At 43.0% G+C, this 24,408-nt stretch overlaps 1 protein-coding gene across 5 annotated transcripts in view; it reads right to left on the reverse strand.

Moving 5' to 3' along the window:
- The window catches only part of SEPTIN7 (septin 7), a 266,068-nt gene extending 246,060 nt beyond the window's left edge, over positions 1 to 20,008 (reverse strand). For 3 of the 5 annotated variants that reach the window (XM_030204215.1, XM_030204233.1, XM_030204188.1), the window contains exons 1-2: positions 19,838 to 20,008; positions 14,295 to 14,299 (exon numbers count right to left, since the gene is read on the reverse strand). In XM_030204215.1, coding sequence (XP_030060075.1) covers positions 14,295 to 14,299; positions 19,838 to 19,841 — 9 coding nt within the window. In that variant the 5' untranslated portion in view covers positions 19,842 to 20,008. The remainder of the gene's footprint in view (positions 1 to 14,294; positions 14,300 to 19,837) is intronic. The other 2 variants (XM_030204223.1, XM_030204206.1) reach the window with 1 other exon arrangement.
- Positions 20,009 to 24,408: the final 4,400 nt, after the last annotated feature.

Genomic DNA, 24,408 nt, shown 5'->3' on the forward strand with positions numbered 1-24,408 from the left:
AACCATCCACTGGGGTTACAGGGAAGGTAACAGTTCAACAGATTGTGCTTGAGAGGAGATGAGCACCTAATGTAGCAGACAAGAGAAAGTAAGGAGATCTTCCAACAGTAAGGATCATCGAGCACACCATAATATACAATAGTGGGAGATGAACCCACAAAGACAGGTGCTCAAACAGTTGCTCTAACTAAAAGAGCACAACTCACTAGTCATACCAAACCAGTCAGACAGCCCTCTGGAAAAAAACTCCACATGAGCAAGGCTAGAAGCATGTGCTGAACCGCCGCAGTACCAGTGCAACTACTGGCTGCAAACCTGAAAGGCATGAGCAATTAGCAGTCCCAGAGATTATCAGGGCTGGCACACGTCTAGAACCCTAGAATAGCAGAGAGAACATAGCACAGCAGATAAAACGATAAAACAGACTCAATAAATAAGGGTGTAAATTCCAGGAGAATACAAAAGGGAAAGAAACCTGAATCATGTAGAGAAACTTTAGATCATGTCTTGAAATTATATAGAGATCACAGAAATTCTAAATAACTTGTGTCTGCATTAGTCAGCTTTCGGCAGGCAAACACACCGTCAACAAGCAAACTGTACTAGTATAAAAACCAATAGGTTATGTCCTTGCAGATTTCCAATTCTAGAAAAAAATATTAGCTATTGACCATACACCATACAAACTGTAGAGAAGTACAGACAGTTTCCATGCCCCATTTAGATATTGTGTCCTTGCAACACCCAGAATCTAAAGAAATTATTTTGTCATAAGAAAAGAATCCTTACCAGAGATAGTTTTATTTACATTCATATTGTATCAGATTCGATGCAAGGAAAGGGAAACCACAGGAGAGTAACGGAGCCTCCCGCTCCAGACAAACACAACACATGGCAGTCTGCACTCTAGCTCACTTCACCATAAAGCATTTGAAAGAAAAAAAAATAGAGAGCGTCTGCCCCCACACACTCAAACCTCTCATTCTGCAATGGCTATTCGACTTTCAAATTAGCGTGAAAGGCAGAGGAAATCTTCCCCCTCCAGAGGAGACCTCATAGCACTAACGAAGAGGTCGCCGAAAAAATAGCAGACCGATCAGAAAGGTCTGCGCTGCTCCTCCACAGCTACAAACAAAATGGTGGAGTTTCCCCACCAAAAACCCAAGTGGTGTAGAAAACCACTAAAGCCATACTGAAAACTGGCACTGCTTCACTAAACCAAGAAGTCCTCATGCCTCCACACTGTTTGGGTTTTTTTTTAACTGAACACCTGTCCAGAACAACCACCTGGTGCTTGAACCCAAACCAGAACAGAGGAAGAGGAACTATAACACACTCCCGAGCCCAAGACCCTGCAGGGAGACAGCCATGACGACAGCAGGCTAAAGCCATTGCACCTGCTTGCATTTAGCTTTGCTTTGGGTGTTTTTTGTTTTAATATCATAGTGGCTGTTCCCCACGACTCTGCAAACTCCCTTCACTCGAAGGGGTTGAGGCCAGCAACAGACCACAGTCCACCCTGAGAGCTCAGGCATACAGGGAAAGCTCAAGGATAGGAGGGGGGGAGGAACCCGACCACCAGAGTTTAGCATCCCTGTGGGCCTCAGCCTCTGCCACCAGATATACATCTGTGCGCTGTTTTGATTAAGAGAAAAGAAAACTTCGAACTTATTAGACTGAGAAAGAAATAGGTACATTTACCTGAGCCAATAGAAATTAGAAAACAGAATAGACATTTTGAGACCAAGGGGCTCACTACATCTACTGCCTGCTGGAGACTGAGAATACTGAGGTTTCCAAGGGGCTGAGCATGGCTCTAATTGGCTGCCTCAAAATCAGTCTCTCAGTCTCCACCTGCTGGTAGGCGTGCACAACCCATCAGTCATTCTGGGACTGTCAGGAGGGGACGCTAAGGAAATTCCTACTCTCTATTCCTCAATTTGATCTTAAAATGTGTACTAAAACATCAGGGGATTGCTGGAACAGCATAGAAGTGAATGTAAATGTAAACAATTAAAATCTCAAAAATAGCATGAAAAATGACTTTAAAAAAATGGTGTTAACATCTCACCTCCTAGGATCATGATCAACTAAGACGTGTGAATAAAAGAAGCACCAAGAAAATAATTTAAATAGTCTTCAAACATTTTAACATAGTAATGCTGCCTCCTTAGACCACAGCAACATAAGGGGGTGGGGGGGGGGGTGGGCGATATGAGTTAGGGAAGATTACAAACACAATTCTAAAAACTAAGCGGCGTAATACTCCCATATATATTTTATTATTTCAGTTGTTTTAAATCAAGAAATGATTTTAGATGATCAGGTGAATAAAAGGTGTATTTTACCTGTCCCAGTTTAACAATACATTTGCAAGGATAGGCTAAAAAGAATATCCCTCCTATTTCAGATGTTGACGACTTCATTGCCAGGAAGGCTTTCCTTCTTTGCTGGGTAGACTTAGTTACATCAGGGAAAATCCGCACTTTAACGCCTCCAAAACAGGTATTCAAATTTTTAAAGTATAGTTTCATAATATTGTTCAAGTCCTGTTCAAAAACTAGTGAAACAATCAGGGTAGACCGTTCTACTGTTTCATCTAAAGATTGCTCCAATATAGCTGAGATATTATTTAAATCCAAATTTGTATTTCCAGCTTCTTCCATTTTCCCTTCTTCTCCTTTACGATTAGGTATATAGTATAATTTATTTATAGGAGGAATTGCTTCAAGGGGAATTTTTAAAACCTCATTTAGGTATCTTTTGAGTACTTCATATGGCTTAATCCCAAGGAGTTTGGGGAAATTCAATAGACGTAAGTTCAATCATCTTGTTAAAATTTTCAATCTGTTCAATTCTCCTACGGATGTCAATATTATCTTTCACCACCGTTTGTTTAAATTCTTGGAAATGATCTGCGTCCTTTTGGAGATTTGAAACTTTTTCAGCTATTTCCTGTTTCACCGAATCTACCGTTGATTTTAACTCTTGTAGCTTAGTGTTAAAAGTGTTAACTTCACCTGATGTTTGTTGAAGAGTCCATTTTATTCAATTTCAGCCAAATCATTTCTAGACTTATCTCCTGCGCTTTCTCCGAGGCTCCTGCCTCGGTTCTAGGTGTTCTCCGTAGCGGTGCCGGTCCCTCGCTAGGAGTCTCACCCGAAACACTTCCGGTAGGGCGTTGATCTCCTTCTAGAACCGCTGCCGACACCGGGCACGGAGGAGTCAACATTGGTGGTGGAGAGAGGGATATTTCATCTCCCAGCAGGGCTCCGCTTCCCCAGACAGCCCCGCATTGGGATCCGCACCCCTTACAATCTGGGAGGCAGGCACGAAGTAACGCTCGAGACCCAGTTGAATCAGAGAGGATGTCGAGGTAGGCAGGGGTACTATTCTCGTCAACTCCTTTCATTTTGAATGTGGCATTTTAAAGAAAATATTTATTTTCCGCCGGGTTTACGGGAACGCTTCTCCAACACGTCTTGTTACACCACCATCTTTAACTCGCCCCCTCTCTCTCAAAACAATTTAAATAAATCAAGAAATAAAACCACTATGCATAAACTAGTCCAAGGGAAATTCTGCGCAAAACAAATTTGAAAATTATGCACACTATTTGTAAGTTATTTTGTGCAGAATGCCCCTATAAGGGCTAGCATCTCCCCCAGGCATTAAATACCCCCGCCCAGCAGTTTTCTATGCACTTTCATGCAGACTGCCACCCCATTCCCATGACATGCCCAACCCCTCATCCACCTTCTTTCAGCCCCCCACACTCCATCCACCTTTTTTTTAGCCCCCTCCCTGCATCCACACGCCCATACGCTTTTCCAGCCCCCTCACGCCATCCACCCTTTTTCCCTAGTCCTCCTCCTTACACCCCATCCATATTTTTCCAACCCTTCCCAGGCCCCCTTCCTGCACCCACCTTTTTTCTAGCTCTCCCTCCCACCCACACTCACTGGTCCAGTGCTGTAAGAGAAGGAGGAGCTGCAGAGTCACAGGTTAGGCTGCTTTTTGCTCCTCCGTTGTCCTGGGCCCGACTGTTCCTTTGAATTGCAAAAGCCCACTTTTGACCAGTGCTTTAAATATATATAACACTATGTGGAGCTGCTTGTCGGGTGGGGGGGGGGGGGGGGGGGGAGTTGGAGGTAGAATTCTGCACTGTGCAGTAACACAGAACTCCCCAAAAAGTAATAATGGTTAAAGGAATACTGACATGTCAGTATAGAGCAGTATATTAAATCAATAAATCCAAACCAATCCAATTCAGTCATGGGGGAAGGGGGGGGGGGGTAAAAGTTGATTTTTAAGATCAGTTTCTGCTGTTTGTAGAAGCCAGGTATCCCCTCATCTCCAAGGGAGCATAGGGAGTTAGCAAGTTTGCACTGTCATCTTAGGCACTGAAGATTTCCTAATGTTTTAAGGCCACTTTTCACCTGTCCCCTAAGCATAAAAAAGCATTATAACAACATGCCTGTCTGATTCACCACAGCTGCAAGTCGTGCTGCAGAGTGAGCTAGTAAGTGTGCCTTTCATGTCTTGTGTGATGCTGTTTTAAATGCTGATTTTAGATATCAAAAAATTCTTATCTTTATATAGTTCTGATTGGTAGGATCACTTTTGACTGGTGCTTTAAATATATAGAATACTTCAAGGAGTTGCTTGTCAGACTCACAGCTGCATAGAGAACTAGGAAGTTTGCACTGCCATTCCCATGAACTGCAAAAGATCTATTAATGGTTTCTGTTTCTTATTTGTTCCCAGCTATTTTATCACATAGGCGATACCCACTAGATGTAAACCATAGGCATGTACTCTCCGTATTTTGAACTAAATATATATGGGCATCTATATAAATAAAATCCCCCCTCAAACGTTCTGTAGCTCAAATCCCCCCTCAAACGTTCTGAAGCTCACTCCCTGACAGTGAAGCACTGAACTCCTTTACTGTTTGTAGGCTAGGCTATCACCCTCACTCATAGACACACCCTATCTGCACATAAAAAGCAACCTCAATGTTCCAAGGCCCACTTTGTGGCTTCAGGGTTTGGAAGTTCAAAGCTCTGTAATCACTTTTAGTAACTATCTGTGCCCTGCCCTCACGTCACAACGTTATGACGTCGAGGGCGGGTCATAATGAACACAAGTACACGAAGGTAGGAAGCCCATTCTGTCATCTCTCTTTCCACTCCCCAAAGCAGCCGTCATTCCCATACAGTACCTACGCGTTCCCCCCCCCCCCCCCCCAAAATCCAAACCCCGTCTTCCTCTCAGAGATGCCCCTGCACGTCACCCCCCTCCAAAAACGACAAACCACTCCCATCTGTCTCTCAGCCATGCCTCCACCCGCGCAACGGCACTCCCCTCCCCGACATAGGCCCCGCCCATCCCCCTACGTGCACGGTCGCCCCCCTCCAAAATCGCTAGTCCCCATCTGCTACCCTCCCTTCCTCTTACCGGGGTCCCGGTGCAAGAACTGAGGGGCAAGGTACCTCACAAATTCTGCTGCCTTCCGTTGTCTTCGCTATGAGCTCTGTGCCCTGACTCTCTGGTCCCGCCCAACAGGAAATTAGGACGTGACCAGTCAGGGCACAGAGCTCATAGCGAACACAACAGAAGGCAGCAGAATCTTCGAACTACCTTGCCCTTCAGTTCTGCCGCTGCGGCTGGGACCCCGGTAAGAGGAGGGGAGGGTAGCAGAGGGGGGTTGCCGATTTTGGAGGGGGGCCGACGTGCACGTCCACGGGATGGGCGGGGCCTATGCCGGGCATCGGAGGACCTTGCTAGCGCCCGTTTCATTGCTGCCAGAAACGGGCCTTCATTACTAGTAAATACATAAAATAACTACCCATAATTAATACTGTAGTTATGTACGTTTATTAGTGGTTCTACATTTAGTATTGCTATTTCTTTATTTGCACGGTCTTATAAGTTTGTAGTATTATGTAATCATTAATGTATTTGCTTTTATGTACTTGTTTTTCATGATTTGATACTAATAGTGATTTTATATGTTTATTAAACAGTCTTTACTGCCCCGATGCAGCCATGCAAAGGCAAAGGGCAAAACACAGCCTGTCTCAGCCACCTGGTTCTTTTATCTATTGTAGTGAATAAAATCCTTTTAAATGTAAGATTTTCTTCAGGTCTTCTCCTTTGCTTTTACCACACTGGATCTTGCAGATCATCTGTCTTATTGGTTTTTTTGGACCAATACTTTTCAAACAACTATCCTAACATCTCATTTGCTGATCTTTGATAAAACACACACACACACTGTATAAGTATCCTAAAGAGAAATGTCACAAAGGACAAATTTGAAAATATGCATAAATAAAACTTGTATCTGTAGTTTCCCAGTCCCTGGAGGTCATCCTCATTACTAGTTTCCTCTATGCTGTGCGGCCGCACACCGTCTAGTAATAGGCCGCACAGCTGTTCTGGTCCACTATGTAGCTGATGCACCCACACCTGCTCTGTCTACCTCCCACCGCCTCTGCTGCTTTCCCAAACTAGCAGGTGCAGAGGCCAAAAAAAAAAATAAAAAAAAAAAAAGAGCTTTGCAAGGCCACGCTGTACATAAATCTCACTTCTTGTTGTTGCCAGCAACAGCCCCTGCAATGACTGAATGTTGTTTTCCTGCTGCTTGTTTGGGAAACAAGCAGTGGTGTGGGGGGTGCCATGGGGAAAGAAGAAAGAATTTTGATATAGCTCTTTTCTGTGTTGGAATCAAAGTGGTTTACCTTTTATTATATGTATTTTCCCTGGCACTACTGGGCTCACAATCTAATTTTTTTTGTGCTTGGAACAATGGAGGATAAGTGAAGAAGGTACAAGCAGGATGGAAGAGGGGAAGGAAAGGGAAAAGACGCTGGATGGAAGGGAGCAGAGAAAGAAGGCAGAAGCTGGATGAACAGAAGAAAGAGGGCACGTGCTGGATGGGGAGGAGGGAAGAGGAAGTGAAATAAGAGCCAGGGTGAGTGAAAGAGGTGGCAAGCTCTAGGTAGACACAGCAAAGAAGGAAATTGAGGACTAAATTGTAAGAAATTAAATCTGGACAGAGCCACAAAATAATTGAAGAAAGCTAAAAGGAAAAGGAGAAAAAAATTGACAAATGAACAGGAAGTTCTGGCAAGAGTTTTGAAAAGACAAGGATACAAAAACCTGAGACTGGGACCAACACAACTGAAAAAAGGAAAATGGCCAAACAACGGTAGAAAAAGGAATATTTTTAGTTTTAAGATAAAGTAGTGCGGTAGCTGTGTTAATAAAAAGTTAAAAATAGAAAATGGAAATAAGGTTATATTTTTATTGGATTAAATACCTTTTAAATTAACTTTCAGAGACCAGAACCTTCCTTCCTTAGGTCAGGACAGGATACCATAACAGCACTATACTGTCCTACCCTGAGGAAGGTGGTTTGGCTTCTGAAAGCTAACTTAAAAATGTATTTAGTCCAATAAAAAATAAAACAAAATTGGAAAATGATATATTTATTAATTTGTAATATAGTGTTTGGAATATGTTAGTTTTTGAAATTTACATCTGCTATCTTTATATTTTGCACAGTACAAGAAGTTACTTATTCTATAAAAGGGAGAGGACTGTTGCAGGAATGGAGGCATGAATTTATGATACTTCAGGAGTCAGACAGCACACACCAGAATGAGAGAGAAATCTTCTTTATTTGCCAGCAAACAAAGTAGAACATCAGCCTTAAGTCTCTTCTTCTCTTTCTCAGCTCTCTTTGTCTCTCTCTCAGCTCTCTGTGTCTTTCTCTCAGCTCTGTGTGTCTTTGTGGCTTCTGTCTCAGCTGCTTCTCTTCTTATGCTGTCTTCTCCTTCTTCTGTCTGTTCCTTCTGTCCTTCTCTCTCTTCTGAGCTCCTTCTGACGTAAACTGCTTCTTCTCCCACTTAAATACAGTTCTATCTAGCCTAGCCTAGCCCCCTTACTCTCCAATTGGTTAAGGAATAGATTGATTACCTTGCCTCAACCAATCAGCTCTATACAAATATCAGTTACATAGGTTCCAGACATCCTAAACTGACCTGTGACCTGGGGCCCCTTACACCAGACATTTGGGCTCCAGTCTCTTACATGTTATTATGATTGATTTCTCATATTCCTAGTACTAACTGCTAACTAAACTCTGGCATTCATTAAAGGGGTCAAGGGCCAATCTTACTTAATGGCATACATATCGGGTTATTACTTTCAAGACCATTTCTACATTTTACCTATAATTAATCAAGGAGAAGAGAGCTGACTAGTCCTGACCTCTTTCACCTATCAGCTTATACATTGAACCAGCCAGAACTGCAGATAATTCAAAACACATGTTTGCCTCTTCACTGCAGTCTTTGCTTAGAAAGTCAGACAAAGAATTGAACAAATATTCTACATAGAAATTACAGAATAAAACATATTCTAAAATAAGCATCCTTATAAGACATATTCTACATACTTATAATGGTCTATATATCTATATCTAAGCTATCTTCTTATAACAAAATCTACATATCAAGAACTTCTGAAATTATTTCAGCTTTAAACTACAGTATGCCTAACAGTATACAGATGTGCCAGCTAGCATTGGCAATTCACAAGGGTGAAAGAAATTCCTGTCTCTGACCTTTCTAACCTTTGGCTCAGCCAAGCCAGACATTGAGTAATTAACCTGAACCATCTGGCATTCCTTCACTTTAGTTGCAAGGTAAAAAAATTGAACTTTTTAACCACCAGACCTTTTAATATCATTTCTTTGTCCACTGCCTCATTCCCCCCTTTGAGACTAAAATCAGCTTATGCAGAGATAAGTCTCACAACTCAAACTCTGGAGATTATAGTGGTCCTAACTAGGAATAGACTTATGAACCACCATTACCCTACTTGTTAAGGTCCGACGGCATACTGCCGAAGCACATGAGGCCAGGAAACAAAACAACAACCCTGCTAAAACTAAGTTCCAATAAAAAATAAAACAAAATTGGAAAATGATATATTTATTAATTTGTAATATAGTGTTTGGAATATGTTAGTTTTTGAAATTTACATCTGCTATCTTTATATTTTGCACAGTACAAGGAGTTACTTATTCTATAAAAGGGAGAGGACCTGTGTTATTCTTGTTTGAGAGAGATGGTTTTCCGATAGCATTGACTGTGCAGGATTGATCTGTACTAACCTAGCTTTTTTAGTTTTCCAATGAGCATATTAATGTTTTAGCGCCGACTGTAGTGTTTGTAGTGCTGTCTTATCCTAGTTAAGACCTTGTTGTGTGACACATGGGCATTACTGTATTGTTTTCTATCCAGGGTGGTTGAAACTACAATGGAAAATTAAATACAGCTTGCAGATCAGCGAAAAAGGGGGGCTAAACTAAGATTTGATAATGCAATTGAAAATCAAAGGCAACTTGAGCACCAAAGGAAAAGGCAAGCTCAAATAAGGAGTATTGAAAACCAACAAGAAAATTAAATACTTCAGTACCAAAGACAAACACAAGCTGCTATCAAGAGGCCAAGAGACCGGACAGCAAAATGCTCAACGTTTACAAAGTAATCATAACAGAGAAGCCATTAGAAGACAAAGTCACATTTAGAAGGGGCAGCTTTTTCTTACAATTCAAGTTTCATTTCTCGTGTTAAAGACAAAAAATGTAAATCATCATAAACGAGTTAAAAATATATACTTATAGTGTTATTAGAAATAAACCTTGCTCTTCTCAATTATAACATACTAACCTACTGTTGAGTGGTTCTCTTAGAGTTACTCAATTTTGCACATAAAAAACTATTATACAAGCGGTATGTTCAGGGAAGAAAATAAGCACATTTTATATTTTAAAGACTCCACTAAAGCGGCAGCACAGCGGAAGGCTTTTGCCCCATCTGTTCCAAGCTGTTCTCCCTCAAAATCCACTTTGCTCTGTGGTATCTCTCTATGTTGTGGGTGACTTACAAAGGAACTACCTACACTTGTGCTGCAGTGGCAGAGGCTCAAGAGCTCTTATATCAAATTGAAGGGAGAGGGTGCGTCTACCTCTTCCCATGGCTATTGAGCTGCTGCCTCTCTTCTCCAGGCTGGCTAAAGTTGCTTTTCTGCTCCTGTAGGAGTCAGCTGTTTCAGGACTGTGATTTACTCACAGTCAGATGTTCGAAAGTGTGCCCCAGGGCACAGAGACTCGGGCCGCTCCTCGAGTGGACGTGGGCTGCTACCACCACGGTGGGTGGCATGTGCTGAGTGGAACAGCGCAGACTGGTCGAGAGCTACTCAGGTTCCATGCGTCGAGCCTCGGAAGTTGTAGCCAAAGATTGCTCCTCTCACCTGCTCTGCCCGGCTCTGCCGCTGCGTGCGAAGCGCTCCCCGCTCTCTTCCTCTCCCTGCAGCCTCGGGTGGGCGGCCGGCTGATGCTCCTCTTGGTGTGCAGCAGAGGTTGGGGGCGCTGCTGCCTAGCTGGCAATGCCCGGGTGGGCGCCGAGGCCCAGCAGGGGTAGCGCTGCAGCCCTGAGGCAATTCAACACAGGCAGGGAGGAAGCTGCAGTCGGCTCTTGGCAGCAACTTGTCCGGAGAGGATGCCCGCAAGATGGCCTGGATTCAGCAGCGCTTCCCGCCACCACCCAGGTGAGACCATTGGTCTGTACCAGGCCGTGTCCATGTGTGGATCGAACGGTCCCGTTCTCAGCTGATTTCTAGCCTGGGTCATTGGAGCTAGCTGCTCCTGTGACCATCTAATCAGCGGCCATCTTGATTTTTATATCATATAGGCAGCACACAGACCTCTCTATGTCTTAAGTGTGGGCGAGGAATTATTCTTATCACTCATTTTGGATTTGCCCTAAGATACAGAATTGTTGGATCAAAATTAGACATTATATCTGTTTTGGGTGATGGGGTGTTGGGTTCAGTTGAACAGTTTAGACTAGTCAAGGGTGTACCACAGTCAGCATAAGGGTAAAACTTATTCCGTAAGCTGTGTTTGGTGGTGCATAAATGTATCCTCCAATATTTGGTATCATCAGAGCCTCCGCATTACTGGCACTGGAGAAATCAATTACATCTGTTGGGATGGGGGTGGGGGTTTCTCTGGTGGTATATTTGTTCTTGAATTTTTGGCTCAGAGGGTCATAAGAGTACAGGGCTTCTGCAGCTGATTTATCTGTAGCGTCTGGACTGGGATATGGGGATTCAGGAGGATCTGACTGTAATGTTCAAACAAAATTGCGATTACTATGGTGGTATTTCATTTCAATAAAATTGTTTAAACATAAAGCTTAGATACCATAGCCCTGGGCCTGAATACACAACAGATTCATGACAAGTACAAATGGACTTGCTCTAACACAGGAGATTTGTATAGGACAGAGGTAGTCCATGCAAATCTGTCATGCATATTCAATGTGGATTATCTTGAAATCCTGACTTCCTAGGTGTGTTCCAGGGACTAGGTGAAAACCACTGCTCTAATACAATCATTCTGTTTTTGTTCTCTCACCTACCAGAGCAGAGCAGTCAGTTAAATGAACTATACATCCATTATCAGTCTTTTTCCACACCCTGCCCTGCATTTTCCAATATTTTACTTTGTGCCCCTCTCCCTCATTCCAGCATCTTCCTTTTATGTACTCACCTCCTGACCTTCACTTCACGCATCCGACTAAGTAAACCCTGGTCCTCAAAGGCCGTCTCTCAAATCGGAGGCCAATACAGAAAGGCACATAGTAGTCATGCACCAATGGCTTAGCATTTGGCTTCTACCACAAGATTAATGGAAAAATACTCAACACAATGCAGTAAACAAATTAAGTGTGCAGAACTTATATGTTCATCAGGAAAAGCCTGTCAGACACGTGCACAAAAGTTGTGCAGTAATGGTGTCTTCACTATGCATGTATCGGAAGAAAATGAAGTACCAGCTAGAGACTTGCACGAGAACCGGGTTCACGGGGTTCCCGCAGGGATGGAAGCAGTTCTGCGGGGTTCCCGTGGAAGTGTACGATGCATTTCTGCCAGGCACTCACCTACTGAGTACCAGGTTCGAGTGCTGTCTCATCCTCCTCCACGCTTTAACAGCACAGATGCAGAAAGTCTCCTTTAAGGAGGTGGTAGACACACAAATGGTGACGGAATTCAATAAGGTATGAGATGAACACAGATGATCTCTAATTAGAAAATGGAAGTTATAAAAAAAACTTAAATGGCTGCATGTGTGTGGATGTGTCGAGTGACGCTTAGATGGTGACTGCGGCTGTGATGAACTAGGGCTGATACCAGACAGACTTGAAATGTTTGTCTCCCATATATGGCAATCCGGTTTAAGATGGGCTGGAAAGGGCTTAGACAGCTACTTTAGTGGCTGGAATACGAGGACAGTGCTGGACAGACTTTTACGGACTGTGTCCCGCAAATGAGAAAACTTGGGCAGACTGGATGGACCATGCAGGTCTTTTTCTGCCATCATCTACTATGTAAATAGGCTGGAGTGGGCTTTGACAGTAACTCCAGCAGTTGGAACATAAGGATAGGGCTGGATAGACTTCTGTGGTCTGTCTCAGAAACACCAAAGAAAGACCATAATCAAGTATATAATATCCCATTCATTGTTGATTTAATCATGAATTGATAATTGAGTGTGACTATTGGGCAGACTGGATGGACCATTCAGGTTTTTATCTGCTGTCACATACTATGTTACTATTAATCCTCTCTGCTCCCGGGCTGATGCGCAGGCCTCAGCTATGACACAGGCACAAGCATCAGATGTCACCTAACCTACTTTCACGTGCATCTGATTCACAGTGCCAGTGAATCAAAGACAAGTCCTACATATGCACACCAATGTGTTCCAAGCTCCATCTTCTGTTCCTTCCTTGTCTGCAGTGCTGCAGCTCGAACCCAGAGAGACAGCTGACCACAGTTTTTTTTTTAATGTACCATTAAATTCTTACGAGACTGAGTGGGGACAGGTTAAAGTCTTGTGGGATGGGTTAATTCTTGCGGGGGATAGGTAAGACTCCTGTCCCCGTGCAACTCTCTAATACCAGCACAAATCCGAGCATGAACCAGAATGCTGTGCTCTTAGACTAATTTATCCGCAGAATATGGTGCTTTTGCTTTCTTTGGAAATGTGCACAGAACTACTACCTCCCATTCTGCCCTTTTAAGTTGCAACTACTTGTTATGATTCCAGAAATAACAGAAAAAAATGGCATTGAATCCTCATCACTTGTATGCTAACTTACATCTAGTAGTGAATTTCTTGTGTTGTAAGCAAGGGATTTTTAATGCACACACCTCTGTGCATTGCAGAGAAAACCTAATGGCCTCACTACCGTTCACTTTAATGTATTGTGCACCTACTTGTACCCCACACATTAACTTCAGTGCCGATGTTGATGTGATGTTCTCAAACCCTATAATTTGTGACAAACAAAAAACTAAATTTTATTTTTGTTGATATGAGTCAAAGGAAATTAATTTTATAAAAAAATAAAAAATTGTTCAATTTTATTTTTTTATTTCAGTAGCAAGTCACAAAAGTTTTATCTTCACTCAAGACTAGGAACTGACATGGCTAAGTTTTTTTTTTTTTTTTTTTTTTAATGGGGTTGAATGATAGATATTCACACTAAACTTACAAAACATCAAGAACAACTAGGATGCCTTCCCTCACAGCTTGCTGAACAAAAAACACATTCAAATTATGTCATTTCAGTAAACACAACACAAAATCTATCCATTGCCATTTACTTTGTGAAGTAACAAAACCTCAAGCTACTAGAAACTGTAGCAAACAGAAATGGCAGTGATCACTGCCACAGAAGAACAAGCACGACCTCACATTACTAGGTCAGACTGACAGCAGTGGTCACAGCTGCAAGGAAGAGTGCAGAATATCTAGCCCAGGCTGGTGGCAGCATTGACAGCTACAGAATGCAATGGTAGATTTTATAGATATGAGAGCCAGAGAGAGAATTTCAAGTACCTGACTCTCTGCTCTTCCCAACCTGTAGGAAAACATGGGCCTATATTCTACTCAAATTTTGAGTGGCACACCTCCCAGCACTTGGTGACATACATAGTAACATAGTAGATGACGGCAGAAAAAGACCTGCACGGTCCATCCAGTCTGCCCAAGAAATGTGCCACTGTTTTGTGTATACCTTACCTTGATTTGTACCTGTCTTATTCAGGGCACAGGCCGTACAAGTCTGCTCAGCACTATCCCCGCCTCCCAACCACCAGCCCCACCTCCCACTACTGGCTCTAGAACCACTGCACTAGACTAACACAGCTACTACCCCTTTTAAAGTTCTCATCACTACAGGATGCTCAGATCCACACTAGCATCAGGGCACTGCTCTCAGCACCACCACCAGAAATGGTGACTTAAATGGCTAAGTATTCCTTTTTAAGCACATGTGTAGTTAACACACCTCTCTAAATAACCTTAACCCTAGAGGGTGGAAACAGGCAGTAATTTGACTCTAAGCTCTAATTTTTATTTTACTTTTGTTTTTTTTAACAAATATTGGCATAGGAAGACAATGCATGCCCTTTGTTCAGGGTGACATGTTACTCTATTATACCATGACTTTAATCCATTACAAGTTTACAATGGATTAATAATGACATTTTTTTGTACTCCATTCAAACAATGTTTTTAAGATGTAGAATAAGTTACAGAGGCATGGATAGCCAGGCCTCGTTTTATACAGCAAATTAACTGTCACTTTTCCTTTGAATCCTTCCAGCTTTTTAACTTTAGGCTGAATGAGACAGGGACTCCGTGTTAAAGCACAGTACGAGAATCAGGGCTGGGGAGTCAAATACACCAAACCTTCAACTCGGATGCTAACTCCTATTTTTCCATTGTCTGACTCCAACTGCAACTAATATTAGGCTTTAATTTTTTTTGTTCCGAATCTAAGCACTTATATTTACCAGCGATCCAAAACATGTAAGTATAAAATTGTAAATTTACCATATAAGTTTTTATTTTGAAGATGAAGTCAGTACATTTTTTTTACTGACCAACTCCACCCAAAATTGCTTCAGACTTCCAACTCCACAGCCCTGATGAGAATGCTGGGAGCAGCCAAAGAAAACTACAAAACAAAAAAAACCTTTACCGCTACCCTACATTTCTACTTTCTCCTGCATATAGAGGAAACTGGAGTTCAGCAGTGAGAAGTTTGTTCATGGTGAAAAAGTGAGGGTAGAAGATACAATAAAGTCTGTGAGGTAACGAGCTGAAGGGTCAAGAAGAAACAAAAGTCCAAGAACTATAAATAGTGGATGAGCTGGAACATCTGCAGAATAAGAAGCTAGATATGCCTTCAGGAAAGGGTTGAAGGCACACCAAGGCAGTTGGGTTTCAGATTACCACAACAAATACACAGATGACAGATTTGCATTAACACAGACCCATTATATGCAAATTTGTCTCCTGTACATTCCTTGTGGTAATCCTGAAAAACCTAACTAATGTCCTGATGATCAGAAACAAACACCTGTGGCTAGAGGCCAATAGCACCATACTAGCACCCGCGTTTGCTCCTGACTGATGATCAGAGCCTGCAAGCACATAACACGCTCGCTAGCTCTGTACACCAGCATGCAAATGACAGGGCACTGCTCAGCGAGCAGCTTGCCAAATATTGATGCTGCTCCTGCAGCAACTAGAGACTTGCACGGGAACAGGGTTCCCGCAGGGACAGAAGCAGCTCCTGCGGGGTTCCCGTAAAGTGTAAGCTGCACTTGTGCACGCCTCTCACTTACCGACCAAGTTCCTTGAGTACCACCTCCTCCTCGCTTTAACAGCACAAATGCGGCAGCTCTCCATTAAGGAGCTGGTAGAGACACAAATGGTGACGGAATTCAAAAAGGCATGGGATGAACACAAAGGATCTCTAATTACAAAATGGAAGTTATAAAAAACTAAACTTAAATGGCTGCATGTGTGTGGATGTGTCGAGTTACACTTAGATGGTGACTCCAGCTGTGATGAACTAGGGCTGATGCCATGCATGCTCAGGCACAATCCTCCCTCACTTTTCCCCTATGATCAGAGCTAACAGCATGCCAATATTTGCATGCTATTAGCTCTGATCATAGGGGCAGTATAGCCCCATGTTGTTCCGATGCCATTTTTAGATCTGGTTTTTAAGTATTCCTGGAGGGATATGAAACACCAAGCTATAGCAGTGAGTGACATGACCAGTTTAAAAGATACCAGAGGGTAGTGGTACAAATACAAATTAAGGGTCTCCCAAGAACATTTTGCTAAAGGTTCTCCTCCCCTACTGCCTTAACATAAGAACGGCTATTCTGGGTCAGACAAATGGTCCATCTAGCCCAGTATCCTGCTTCCAGCAGTGGCCAATCCAGGTTACAAGTACCTACAAGAAACCCAAATAGCAACAACATCCCATACTTCCAAACCCATGGCAATGGCTATGGATTTTTCCTCCAGCAACTTGTCCAAAACCCAGATATATAAAACCGCTGTTACCAAATCCTCCAGCAGTAAGTTCCAGAGTTTAACTATTCTTTGTGTGAAAAAAAGTTGTACTTTTTGAAAGAATGAAAAATCAATTCACTTTCACCCATTCTACACCACTCAGGGCTTGATAGACCTCAATCATATCCCACTTCAGCTGTCTTTTTTCCAAGCTGAAGAGCCCCAACCTCTTTAGCCTTTCCTCATATAGGAGTTCCAACCCCTTCATCATTTTGGTTGCTGCTCTTTGTTTTGTTTCAACTGAGGGAGCACAACAAAGTATTTTTGAAATTGATGCACTTCTCCACTAGCTTTCTCCAATGAAGGAAATCATCAGCCCCCACCCACCCAACCAAAGAAGTCAGAGAAGCATACAAGTGCTTCATTGCCAGCTGTCAGGCTGAAATCTCAGCACAAGAGCCTCAAAAACCGGTAGCTATTATTGCCAGAGTTTGATCTAGCAACAGAGGATGAGGCATTTCTGCTCTTGCCCCCAGCACATGAAGCAGCACAAACTCCTGTACTGGAGAAAGAGCCCAGAGCACAGCAGCTTTTTTTTTAAGTAATGTCTGCCATACACTGCCTCTACCTGTATGTACAGCAGAGCTTTCCAAACTATGGGTTGAAACCCCTTTGGGGTCATGACCCATGACCTGGGTGGGCTCTCTATAGCAACAGCATTCTGCACATTGGGGGGGGGGGGGGGGGAGAGAGAATGTCAATTTTACTTAACCACAATCATGGGACTACAGCCACAAAAAGATCGATCAGCACTGCTAAACGTAGCTGGGCTCACACTCCTCACAAGACTGCTTAAGCAAAAGTTACACTAGAGCCAGTGATGTAGAGAACCACATGAAAGAAGGGGGGGGGGGGCATGACAAGACTCCTCTATGCACAAAATTGGATGACTATCCTGCTTATTTTCGAAAGAGGCCGGCCATCTTCCGACACAAATCAGGAGACGGCCGGTCATCTCTCAAGGCTGGCGAAATCGGCATAATCGAAAGCCGATTTTGGCCGGCCTCAACTGCAGTCCATCGCAGGAGTGGCTAAAGTACAAGGGGGCGTGTTGGAGGCATAGCGAAGGTGGGAAAGGGGCGTGCTTAACACATGGTCGCCCTCAGCCGATAATGGAAAAAAGAAGGGCGGCCCTGACGAGCATTTGGCCGACTTTACTTGGTCCATTAATTTTCAGGACCAAGCTTCAAAAAAAGTGTCCAAACTGACCAGATGACCACCGGAGGGAATTGGGGATGACCTCCCCGTACTTCTCCAGTGGTCACCAACCTCCTCCTACACAAAAATAAAAATTAACACATTTTTGTTTTTTGCCAACCTCTATGCCAGCCTCAAATGTCATACCCAGCTCCATGACAGCAGTATGCAGGTCTCTGGAGCAGTTTTAGTGGGTGCAGTGCACTTCAGGCAGGGGGACCCAGGCCCATCCCCCTCTTACCTGTTACACTTGTGGTGGTAAGTGTTGAGCCCCCCAAAACCCACCGTACCCACATGTTGGTGCCCCCTTCACCCCATAAGGACTATGTTAGTGGTGTACAGTTGTGGGGAGTGGGTTTTGGGGGGGGATTTGGGGGGCTCAGCACCCAAGGGAAGGGAGCTATGTACCTGGGAACAATTAATGAAGTCCACTACAGTGCCCCCTAGGGTGCCCGGTTGGTGTCCTGGCATGCGAGGGGGACCAATGCACTACAAATGCTGGCTCCTCTCACGACCAAATGCCTTGGATTTGGTCAGGTTTGAGATGGCCGGCCTCGGTTTCCATTATCGGCGAAAACCGAAGCCGGCCATCTCTAAATCCGGCGATCTCAACATTTAGGTTGACTAAATGTTGAGATTTGGCCTGCCCCAACCGTATTATCGAAACAAAAGATGGCCACCCATCTTGTTCAATAATACGGTTGGCTCCGCCCCTTCCTGGAGCCGTCCCCGGAGATGGCTGCCTACGTTCAATTATGCCCCTCTATATATTCACCTATCTGCTGAAGATGGTAGCAATGGGGTACACTAATTGCCACAACACTGGTTAATTTCAAGTTACATAACACTACTTCACTATGAAGAGACTTGTGCAATTCTGCACCCCCCCTTTTTTTTTTTTTTTTAATTTGGAAGAAAAGTCATGTAGAGTTTTCACTGTTTGTCATTTTTCTTTTAGTTATGAATCCCCTTTATGTTTTCACTACCTATATTATGGAAACTGCTATGCCACACGTTTTTGTAAATGCAGGTGTAGTAGAGTTACTTACCTGTAACGTAGGTTCTCCGTGGACAGCAGGATAAGTCAGCCACATATGTGGCTGACGCATCCTGCTTGTCCTAGGAGAAACAAGTTAGAAAAGGATCCAATTTAGGCTCTTCCCTACCTACAGGATGTTCCTCCAAAAGAAAATTAAATTAAGTTTCAGTATAGGAAAAAATGTAGAAGCTACAAAATAGTCAAAAAACTTCAGTAACTTATTACATTGTATCATATTATATTTGCATAAATCCTTTACATAACTTTAAACACTTTACATTTGCATGTACATATTTCTGTAAATCATCCATTACATAACTTTAAAAAAAATTTCTGAAATAATCCACGTTAAAAAGTTTTGTTCTGCAGAAAGTGCAGATTAATAAACCCCCAAATGTTTAAGATGCACCGAAAGTGAGCATCGATGGGTGGAGTGAGGGCCTTGACAAAAACAGGATTTAGTACGAAAAGGGAGAAGGGGTGTGTACGATAAATCAACTACGCGATTTCTACCAAAACTCCACAAGTATTGAAGGACCCAGGCGAGCACATTGCCGGTGCAGACCACAACCAAGAAAATTCTGTGTAAAAAAAAAAAAATCCATATGAACTCCGGTCGGGACCTCAGAAGTGTCCGGGTCAGCTCCGCCTGGATGATTCGCACAGACAATGCTTCAACAAGAAGGGCAGCAGAAAGAAGAAAAAACAAACAAACAAATGAATAAGCCTCCATCCAATGTCTACAGAAAAAAAGAGCGCATCATCGTCGCAATGATCGGAAGTCAAGGCAGCAGCCCTAGGAGCAAAAAAAGCAGCCACGCGGAAAGACCCAACACCACCTACCCCTCATAGGCCCGCAGGGAGAGGCCTGAGCTGTGAGGGGGGGGGGGGGGAGGAGGCTCTCGCTCACTTACGCACAAACTGTCACCCACAACGAACGGCACGGGCCACAAAGTTTCAAACGCTGCCCGCCACAAGCAAGCACACACATATGCCACCGCCTCTCCCCAGAGCGGAGGCACCGCGTCCTTTTCCAGGGAAAAAGAACTGTAAACCCTTCACCTGAAGACACTCACCCATTCTGCTGTTACCGCCGCGCTACGTCAGCCGCTTTCACTACTACTCTCTTGCTGTACTACTGCTGCTGCCGCCGCCGTGGCTCCACTCCCAACTCTGTCTCGACTGACTCTCTGACCGGGGAAGGACCCACATCCGCTGCTGCCGGCACCACCCCTTTGCTCCAACTCCTACAGGAGCAGCCGCTATGCTGCCTTCTCTTTTACGCATGCGCAACGAGAGAGGGGAAAAAAAAAGCGAGGTATTCTAAATCGTCACTACGATCTTTGAACAGCGTAACATTAACAGTTTTTAAGTTTGTGTGGTTTTATATCCCGTCAGATTTTACGGTTTTTGCGCTTTGGTTGCACAGATTACAGTAGCCAATAGGTTTTCTGTATAGTACTGTTGGGAATTTAAAGAAAGTGCTGCTGTCTCCAGTCTCCCCCGTTTCCACCTCTCCCCTTCATACATTGAAATACACCGTGATATGGTTTTGTGTAGTTTAGGAAGCGGCTGGGGTGGGAGTATTTGTGTGTGATCCAAATATGGTAGGAAACATTAGGAGGAAGCTTTCTTCTTTACCCTCCCCAGGCCGTTCTTCTCAAGTAGAAAGAGGAAGTGCGCGTTGTTGTCGTTCTATGCAGAGTCAGTTCTTTAGTGTAGTAATGACGTCAATGTGTCTAACTCGGTTTCGTGAAGTTTGATGCCTGTCAAGCTTCAAATCATTTTCGGCACATTTTCCCCTGTCTAAAATCTTTATTCCTACCCTCGGAGAAAAAAAGCGAGAAAGCAATCTTATAACTTTTGCCTACTTTCATCCAAATGTGATAAAAAGAGCAGCAAATTGGGGATTGAAGAACACCAATTTAACAACAAACTTAACATTAAATATAAATTGACCTGCAATCTCCGACAATCCACCTCCATACTTTTTGGAGGATTAACACGCCCGCTCGCCCCCCAGCGGTATATACAGAATTGCAGCCAGATCCCCAAACCAACTTTAAGGAATTTTATATAACAAAAATAAATACCGTAGGTCTGGATTTAACCATAGACAACTGCTTAGACCACCAGATGTTTAAGACACCAAGTATCCAAGCCACAAAGGAGCCTTCTTTCACTTATTTTAGGGCCATCCACCAACCTTGCTAGGGCTGTCCAGTCCACTCTATACTAACACTCCTAGTCCTATTCCTACTTTCCTGTCTCCAGGGGACCTCCCTTCTGTTCTTCAAGCTGCAAGGAATGATCCTATTACTATCACCGCCTATTATTTCTTTAGTGGTACTAGATATACACAAACACATAAAACCCAGTTTGTGCTTAACAGAGCTTACAGTCTATTCAAAACAAATAGACAACAAATGTGAAAGTTTCAGTTATTATGGGAATGATTAATTCAAAAGGGGAATAAGAGCTTAAGATCTAGAAAGAGTTAAAGCCTGAAAAATATTGGATTTAAATAGAAGAGGCATACAGTGCAGCAAGGTAGTCAGTGGAACTAGGTGAGAGACACTGGAGCCATACCAACAGTTTGCCCAACACAGCATTAGAAATTAGCTTAGTGGTGGGGCCAGAAGTTGGTTTGGTCTTTCCAAACAAAAATATGTTTCACTGCTCCCGAGTGGAAGGAACAGAGAGTCTGGTGTTGGTTGTGAAGAACATGGGCACAGATAAAAGTGACTTTTACCAGATGAGCAGAATTTTCAATGAGGGGTGTGGGGAGTGATGAGAGATAATGATGAGCTACAGAATAAATGCACTTGAAGGTGAGTAAGTGAAGTTTGAACTTTGTGCAGAAACTGATAGGGGAACAATGAAAATTTTATGAAATGACTTGAGAAGGGTTGCAAGTATAATGACATTTGTGGAAAATATGATATGCAGCAGAATTTTGAATAGATTGAAGGGGAAGAGATGATTCAGTGGCCAAAACAATGAAGTGTGCTCAGGTTTTGCATAGGGTTAGCATGGGTTTAGCTCACAAATTTGTGGGTGCATGATGTAGAAAGAGGTTTTGCATACCAGCTAACTCAACACAAATCCTTAAGCATATGGCACATTAAAAAATATTCAGCGCAGAGCGAAAGCCCAAACATAACACCGGGGCCTCATTGCCAAGTCTTAGGAGGCACAGGGGACCCACAACCAAGGGCATAGCTACCATTAAGTGAGCCTAGCAAAAAGCTGGGGTCTGTCTCCTCCCGAGTCCAGAAAGCAGAAGCTCATCTGAATAGGATAGAGAAGCCACAGAAACAAAAACAGCAACGCAGGGCCTCAAAACCTGTGCACATGCATCTACTGTTTCTGCCCCCCTCTGATATGATGTCACATCAGAGGTGGTGGGGCTGAGAAACGCAGAGCGTGCACTGACTGACTCAAAGGCTATGCACTGCTATTTTTTGCTTCAGCCTCAGAATGCTGGCAGCACAGACAGGGTTGAGAGGCAAGATGCTGGACAGTGAAATAGAAGGGGAGATTGGGACAGATGCTGGACATGGGGAAGGTGGAAGGGCTGATGGGGAGTGTGCTAGACATGGAGAAAGTGGAAGGGAATGTAATACCCCATGGAATGGGTATTACTAGAGTGATAGATTTTTCCAGAGCCCTGCGGGAGGGAGGTCCCTGCCAGAGGGCTGGAGTGGTAGGATGTCCCTGGATGGGAGGAAGTCCAGGCCATAAGGAATGGTTTTGAAATAGAATGCAGGAGATAAAAGTTGCTCTTCTGGTGAATGGCGGGCGGGGGGGGGGGGGGGGGAGGAGTTGCGAAGGGGATAAAGGTTGGAATTGTGCCCATAGAGAGGTTGCCTGATGGTCTCTTGCCAAGGGACCAGAAGGAGAAAAGGGAAATCCTAAGTGAGGAGTGTGATCACTGACTATAAAGGAGGGTTGGGGCTCCTGAAAGCAGCAACCGGGAGACTGTGTGCTACGGGTGGGCATGTTTTTTTGAAAGTGAATACTTGTTATCCTTCCTGGACTCTAGACAGGACTCAACTACACTTCCCTCGTTGACAACTCCTATTATATCTACTCCGTAAAGAATAATACTTGGAATACTTTCTATTAATTTCTTTAAACTATCAGTAGATAACCCTTGAATTGTGCCTTGCCGTAATTGTGGACTTTAGTAGTAATTCTCACTGAAAATATGATGTATATAATTATTACCTAAAAAGTAGTGATGATACTTCTTTCTGTACAAGTTTTCTTGTAAAAAAATTGAAAATTATAAATAAATTAAAAAAAATTGTGTGTCCTCTTTAAAATTACATACTACATAACAGTACCAGTAGCATATACATTAATATTAAAGAAAAATAAAAAGGCAAAAGACTGCTTACTTATGTCAGATACACAAACAAGAAAGCAGACTAAAATAAAAACAAAAAAACCAAAATAAAGAAAATATCTTTATTAAGAACAATACCCGACGTGGCCTGAGGGCGAAACGTGGCCACGTCGGGTATTGTTCTTAATAAAGATATTTTCTTTATTTTGGTTTTTTTGTTTTTATTTTAGTCTGCTTTCTTGTTTGTGTATCTATACATTAATATTATACTAAACAAATTACAGCTGCCTCTCTTATAAAAACACTGACAGATCTAATTCCTGGTTCAAACCAGAATGCCCTCCCGTGGGAGGTGGTGGAGATGAAAAGAGTAATGGAATTCAAAACTGTGTGGGATAAACACAAAGGAATCCTGTATAGAAGGCATGGAACCAAATTAGCTTATTGATGATTAGATGGCAACACCAGTAATTGGGAAGCAAAGCCAGTGCTGGACAGACTTCTATGGTCTATGCCCTGATCATGGCTGGACAGATTCAGCTTCAGTAGCTGGAGAACAAGGCCAGTGCCGGGCAGATGTATACGGTCTGTGACCTGAAAATGGCAAGAACAAATCAAGATCAAGTATACATATGTAGTATCACATCATACCTTATACTATGAGTTTATCTTGGTGGGCAGACTGGATGGGCCATACAGGTCTTTATCTGTCGTCATTTACTATTTACTATGTAGCTATAATAGCCATCTCAGAAACTTGGTGGAGGGAGGATAACCAAAGGACACTGTGATATCAGGTTACAAATTACTCCACATTGGATCAAATTGGTATAATCAAATTGTAGAAGGATGTCTCTATATGTTATAGAGGGCATTGAGCCAAACAGGATAAATATTATGTAGGAAAAAGATTTGCAATGTGTAATCTTTATAGATAGAAATTTCATGTGTGACGAGAAAGAGAATAGTGTTGGGGTATACTACTGTCCACCTGGCCAGAATGAACAGACAGATGATGAAGTATTAGCAGAAATTAGGGAAGCCAGCAAGTTTAGCAACAACATAATAATGGGTATAAAGGAGTTTAACATCTGAGGTATTTTTTTCTCCACAATATTTTTCATATCTTTTGCAGACATTGAGTGCAGGCAAGCCATAACGGTGTTCCTTTTGAGATGAGCATTTTTTTATTTTTCATGATTTCAATTACCCCAATATTAACAAGATAAATGTTATTTCAAGAAATGCTAGGGAGGTAAAGTTATTAGATTTAATAAATCACTCCTTTTTTTAGAG

This window comes from Microcaecilia unicolor, chromosome 1 (assembly GCF_901765095.1).
Source record: "Microcaecilia unicolor chromosome 1, aMicUni1.1, whole genome shotgun sequence".
In the NCBI taxonomy this organism is placed as follows: domain Eukaryota; kingdom Metazoa; phylum Chordata; class Amphibia; order Gymnophiona; family Siphonopidae; genus Microcaecilia; species Microcaecilia unicolor.